The following is a 6513-nucleotide window of genomic DNA, read 5'->3' as shown; positions in this document are numbered from 1 at the left end:
CCAACCCTTTCCCATAAATATTCCTGATTTATAATGAAGAAAAATGCATAATTAGAACATTAATTATCAACATTTTTAGAAAGTATTTCCTGCAGAGCAGTTACTTAGCCAAATGCTAAGCCGAAGGTGACCTCGCCACATAGATATCATTTCACAAAGTACCTGCCAAAAGGTGTAGAAATCTGGCGTTTCGTTTCAAAACCATTGCAAAGGGAGTACATGCAGTAGTCTGGTTCACAATTTAATGGAGATGAGGACAGGGCAGACCTAGGTCAAGGAGGGTGTTTCCCTACAGACAAGTTACAGTAGTGTAGCCTTTGTGTATTGAATTTACTACATTCACCACTTCAGATAAGGTATCAAGGAGGCTTTTCAAACACTAGAACAAAGGAATGTTTGTTTTATATAAGACCTACCAAAAAAACAACAAAACAAATGAAAACACACATAGGCACTAAGTCTCAAAGCTGCACAATAAAGAAGCAAAAGGTTTGAGATGAGAAAATTAGGAAAATATACATCTAAGAGCTTGCTGAGGAAGAGGAAGAAATCACAGTTCTAATCTTCAAGGCTCCGGAATGCATTCTGCATATCTTCAAGAAGTTGTGCATAGTCACTCTTGATCTTTGCTTCACCATCTTTCACTGGATCCTGAAAAACAGACATTACAAATCTAATTTACCTTTGGAAAATAATTTTCAGCGCATGTGGTAAGTTACTTTTATTTAACATATTTTGAGCACTGTATTTAGTGAGGTTTACACTGGTAAACCACAGGCAGGAGTCAAAACTACCCTCCTTTTTCTTCACAGGTAGAAATATATAAATAGAGTAATTCTCCAACCCACAGAAAGAAAACAAAACTGAACTGCTAACTGCGGTGAAAGACAAAACCTCAATAATGTGCATAATATTGGGAAATTATGCAGTACTACACATTAGGTGCATATGGCTGCATATATACGATAAAATTAATTCAGTCAAAACAGAATTTATTTATTTATTTATTTACTTACTTATTTTTTGCAGCACTGGAGGTGGAACCCAGGGGCATTTGACCACTGAGCTACACGCCCAGCCAAATATTTTATTGTTTTTTTTTTTTGTTTGTTTTGTTTTGTTTTTGATGGTACTGGGGTAGAACCCAGAGGCTTTCTACCTCTGGGCTATACTCCCAGACCTATTTTATACTTTATTTGGAAACAGGGTCTCACTAAGTTGCTGAGAACCTCACTAAGTAGCTGAGGCTGGCTTCGAACCTGTGTGATCCTCCTGTCTCAGCCTCCCAAGTGCAGGGATTACAAGCGTGCGCCACCACACCCGGCCAATATTTTATTCTTTATTTTGAAATACGGATTCACTGAGTTGCAAAGGGAGGGCCTAAGTAGTTGAGGTTGTCCAAGAACGCAGATCCCCCTGTCTCGGCCTCCCAAATGCTGGGATTACAAGTGCGTGCCACCACACCTGGCAAAAACAGAATTTATTATTCAAGGTCTGGTGATAGTATTTTGAGATGCAAAAGAGACAGGAGGATCACGCAGGTTCAAAGCCAGCCTCAGCTACTCAGTGAGGCTCTCAGCAACTTAGTGAGACCCTGTTTCCAAATAAAATACAAAATGGGTCTGGGAGTATAGCCCAGAGGTAGAAAGCCTCTGGGTTCCACCCCCAGTACCACCAAAAAAAAAAAAAAAAAATCCTTATGGACAGCAACATACATACAGATATGTAAAATGTGTAATTATATATAGAAATTTTAAAAGATTATACATTGCACATACACTCAGAATCATTCTCAACACATGACTAATAAATAGGCCTGGATGTCATGATCTAGAATAATTAAATATACTTGAATTGATCAAATATTTTAAAAACAATCTTACACACTGGAATTGCTACTGGTAATTTCACTTAACTACCTATTTTTATCTTGTGTACTTTCAAAATAACATGAGGTCACTCAAAAGTTAAGAAATAATGTGTAATAGATATTTGAAATAAGTCAACAGAGCAGACATCATTTCGTAAGAACATGGGAGTTAGGTGTTAATAGGCACCTGAAGTCAAGTAATTGCTGCTCAGCAATGAATTTAGCTCTAAATTGCCTGGCAGCTAAGACAAAAGAGAAAATGTGTCAGCATTTATTTTAGACGTGACATACTATAATTTTTATCATGGAATTCCTACTTGAAGACAACTTTGAGGACTGTTCTATTATTACGCAGGCTGAAATGATAAACAGAAGTTTCATATCCCAAGTCTGAGACTAAAATAGTTAGAAGGAAAAAAAATTACTAGAAAAATTTACAGCAGAAATAAAACATACCTTGAACTTCATGGAAGAAAGTTTATAGAGGATCTCTCCCATGTGCTCACGGATGATGGACCATGTGATTTTATTGTCACTCTGAGCAGTGGTTTCAACAGCTCTACGAGCCATATCATAAAATGCAATCATGTTGGACAGCATCCCTACTGTCTTGTAGAATGGGCAGAACCTAGGGCAAATAAAGGTCAAAAATTAACAAAAACTTCAAAGCAGGTTCATTCCTTCATTATATACAACTTTAGCTAGATATTAGTATGGCATTGTCTTTTTCAAATATGCAGACTGTATATATTTACTGTATGAAATATAAGGAATGAAAAAAGAAAAGACCAATAACTACTTCCCAAGTGATTTTGTTTTGTTTGTTTTAGGGGTGATGCTTATTTTTCTCTGTTAAAAATAGAAGGGACAATAAAGAAGTATTGCTACAATCTGACATAAGGGTTTATTTTTATACAAAGTAGTTAAGTAAGTAACCCAAATGGTAAAATAACTGAGTTGTAAAGATTCCTTTGTGGTAGTAGGTTTAATGAATGATAGGAAAGCAGGAAACTGCAACTTGCTAACATTAAGAGTGGTCTCTTTTCCATTTACCTATACTTTTTAATAACAAACAGACACACAGAGGAGCAAATACACAATTTTTTTTTTTGGTGGCACTGGGGATAGAACCCAGAGGCTGTCTACCTCCAGGCTATACTCCCATACCTATTTTATATTTTTATTTGGAAACAAGGTCTCACTAAGTTTTGAGAGCCTCACTAAGTTAGGTGAGGCTAGCTTCGAACCTGTGTGATTCTCCTGTTTCAGCCTCCCACACGTGGGGATTACAAGAGTGCGCCACCATGCCTGGCCCTCAATTCTTTTTTGTGTGTGTGTAGTTTTGGGGATGGAACCCAGGGGTATTCTATCCCTGAGGTACACCCCCAGGCCAATTAGCTGTCCATAAACCACAATCCTCTTGTCTCAGCCTCCTAAATGCTGGGATTACAAGTGTGTGCCACTACGCCCAGTCAGCAAATACTCAGTATCAATTACATTCATTCTTATCAATATTTTAACACACTTAAATACATTTGTATAAAAAGTTTCATACATATTCCTATTATACCCTTTTCAAAGGATTTTTCCTGTCTTGAGTTATCTTTGTGTAGGTAGTTTGTTTCTAGCGCTTAAGTTCCTGATTTAGCAGACTTCTGAAGCTTACTGACATATTGGCATATATTCTTCCTGTCCTGCATTCTGGTTAGTCTTCTATTCTCATAGCTCTCTTTGATTCTTATGGGGAGTCAAATATGATTTGAGGGACAAAGTCTAGCCTGAGATGAAAGGGCTCAAATCCTCACAGTTTAAAAGAACTGGGAATTTTAAACATTCCACAGTAGCAGCAGAGACAATAATGGAAAAAAGCAACACTGGGCAGGAGTGGAAGGGGCTGGGCAGGCAGGGGCATCTAACAAAGGCTTTGGTAGAAAGAGATATAGGCCTCTTGGCCAATGAAGCAGGAAAGTAGAGCACAATTATTTAGGCAAAGAGGATAAGAGACATGGTAGTGCAAAAAAGTAGTGAAGAAAGCTTCTGAGACAGGAAAGGATTCCTTAGCTCTGCACACTAAGCCACAACTTAGTTTAATTATAGATGGGTGTATGAATGAAAATGCTGTCATAACTTGACAAATGAACAAATCCAGACAAGAGGACATAGTCAATCACTAGATGTCTGGTATGAATATACAAAATAAGCCAATATATTGAGCCAAAGTGTATCCAACCGGTGTGGTGGCGCACACTTGTAATCCCAGTACTTGGGAGGCTGAGACAGGAGTGCAGGGTTGTGGCCAGCCTCAGCTACTTAGTGAGTCCCTCTGCAACTTAGTGAGAACCTGTTTCAAAATAAAGAATAAAAATAGGACTGGGGATGTAGCTTGAAGGTAGACCCTGGGTTCAATCCCTAGTATTAAAAAAAAGTATATAAGAAAAAAAAAGGATTTAAATGTGTAGGTAGATTTTTTATTTTTAGCCAAAACATAATATAAAATCCTCAAATGAAAAAAGGAAATCAGTATAACTTACCTGTCATAAGGAGTATAACCATTTTGTTGCAGGAAGTCATCTTTGATAAGTTTTGCAACCTCCAGAGTTATTTTATCTGTTTCTGCCAAAGAAGCCTAGAAAAAGATGATATCATTTTAGAAATTTATTTCCATGATGTAGGATCAGTGGTAAAAGTCAATTTCTAAGCAGGAACAGGGTGTGGTGATACACACATGAAATCCCAGTACTTGGGAGGCTGAGACAGGAGGATTACAGGTTTGCAGACAGCCTTAGCTACTTAGTGAGATCCTGTTTCAAATAAAAAATAGGACTGAAGGTGTAGCTTGGAGGTAGAATGTCCCTGGGTTCAATCCTTAGTACTCCAAAGAAATTAAAAAAAAAAAAAAATTTCCAAGCAGAAATGTTATAATCAGTACATTTTTGTTAATAAAATCAGTTTGTGTTGGAAGGGTGTACTGGGGATTGACACAGGGGCACTCTACCATTGAGCCCTTTTTATTTATTTTGAGACAAGGTCTCACTGAGCTGCAGATTTTTTTTTTTTTTTTTTTTTTTTGGGCGGATCTAGGGATGGAATCCAGGGGCATTCAACCTCCGAGCTACACCCCCTGTACTATTTTTTATTCTTTATTTTAAAACCGGGTCTTACTGAGTTGCGGAGGGCCTAAGTAGCATTAGTAGCAGAGGCTGTCCGCAAACCATGATCCTCTGGTCTCAGCCTCCCAAATGCTGGGATTACAAGCCACCACAGCCGCCCGGCAGAGCTGCAGAGTCTAACCATGAACTTTTGATCCTCCTGCCTTAGCCTCAAAAGTAGCTGGGATTACACCACCACACCTGGCCAATAAATTCACTTTATAACTATATTTAACTGTTTTTTATTGTAAAAAGTACATTTTTATTGTGGTAAGAAGTACATTCCATATAATTTACCATCATAGCTTTTTTTAAGAGTTCAGTTCAGCAGTGTTAAGTACATTGATATTGTTGTGAAACATATCTTCACAACTTTTCTATGTGGCAACTCTGAAACTCTATGTCCATAAACAGTAACTCCCTTTCCTTCTCTCCCCACAGCTGCTGGCAAATCAACATCCTACTTTCTGTTTCTATGAGTCTGACTAATTTAGACACCTCATATAAGTGAAATCATATAGCATTTTGTCTTTTTTGTGACTGACTTATTTCACTTGTATAATGTCCTCAAGGTTCATCCATGTCACAACAAGTGTCAGGGGTTTCTTCTTTAAAAAGGTTGAATAAAATCCCATTGTGTGAATCTACCACATTTTGTTCATCCACTCATCTACAGATGAAGATTTGGGTTGCTTTCATTCACTCTTGGCTATTGTGAATGGTGGGGCCATGAAACTAGATTTGCAAACTGATTATTATTATTGTTCTTGTTGTGTGTGCAATACTGGGGATTGAACCCAGAGGCACTCCACCTCTGAGTTACCCAGAGGCATTCCACCTCAGTCCTATTGTATATTTTATTTGGAAACAGGGTCTCATTAAGTTGTGGGGGGCCTCATGAGGTTGCTGATGCTGGCCACAAACCTGCAATCCTCCTGTCACAGCCTCCAAAGTACTGGAATTACAGGCATGCACACCATGCCCAGCTAATTTTTTTTAATACTTCATGGCTTGCAATCTTAATTATATGAATTGTTAGTTTTAAGTTTGTTCCACAGCAATCTATATAGCCCTTGAACAGTTAATTTCTAAAAAATATGGCCAGGTAAGGTGGTGCAAGCTTGTAATCCCAGCATTTGGGAGGTGGAGACTGGAGGATCACAGTTCTCAGACAGCCTCAGCTATTTGGTGAGGCCCTTTGCAACTCAATGAGACCCTGTTTAAAAAATAAAAACATTAAAAACTAGGGCTGGAGGTGTAGCTCAGAGGTACAGTGCCCCTGGGTTTTATCCCCAGTGCCTCAAAAAAAAAAAAATACACAATGAAAGATATACACTTAGCTATGTCAGGGTATTATTTTATTGGTATAGCAAGTTACAAAGCTTCATCCTTTCGATATCGCTGCTTCAAAAGCTCAGACTTTTGTAATCACGCCATCAAATCTGAGATAATTACCACTGTTGCTAAGATTTCTTAGGAGTTGTGAGCAAGGGC

The 6513-nt window shown here is 38.1% G+C and overlaps 1 protein-coding gene across 1 annotated transcript in view; it reads right to left on the bottom strand.

Moving 5' to 3' along the window:
• Nucleotides 1–558: 558 nt before the first annotated feature.
• The window catches only part of ATP6V1A (ATPase H+ transporting V1 subunit A), a gene marked incomplete at both ends in the record, with an annotated part of 32127 nt that continues 26172 nt past the window's right edge, over nt 559–6513 (bottom strand). Inside the window, 3 exons of the mRNA XM_080695722.1 lie at nt 559–651; nt 2327–2498; nt 4402–4496. Of these exons, the coding sequence (XP_080551848.1) occupies nt 559–651; nt 2327–2498; nt 4402–4496 (360 nt within the window). The remainder of the gene's footprint in view (nt 652–2326; nt 2499–4401; nt 4497–6513) is intronic.

Source organism: Muscardinus avellanarius (assembly GCF_963383645.1).
Source record: "Muscardinus avellanarius genome assembly, chromosome: 5".
NCBI lineage: Eukaryota > Metazoa > Chordata > Mammalia > Rodentia > Gliridae > Muscardinus > Muscardinus avellanarius.
Note: the sequence above shows the minus strand (reverse complement) of the source record. Positions and strands in the feature narration are given on the sequence as shown.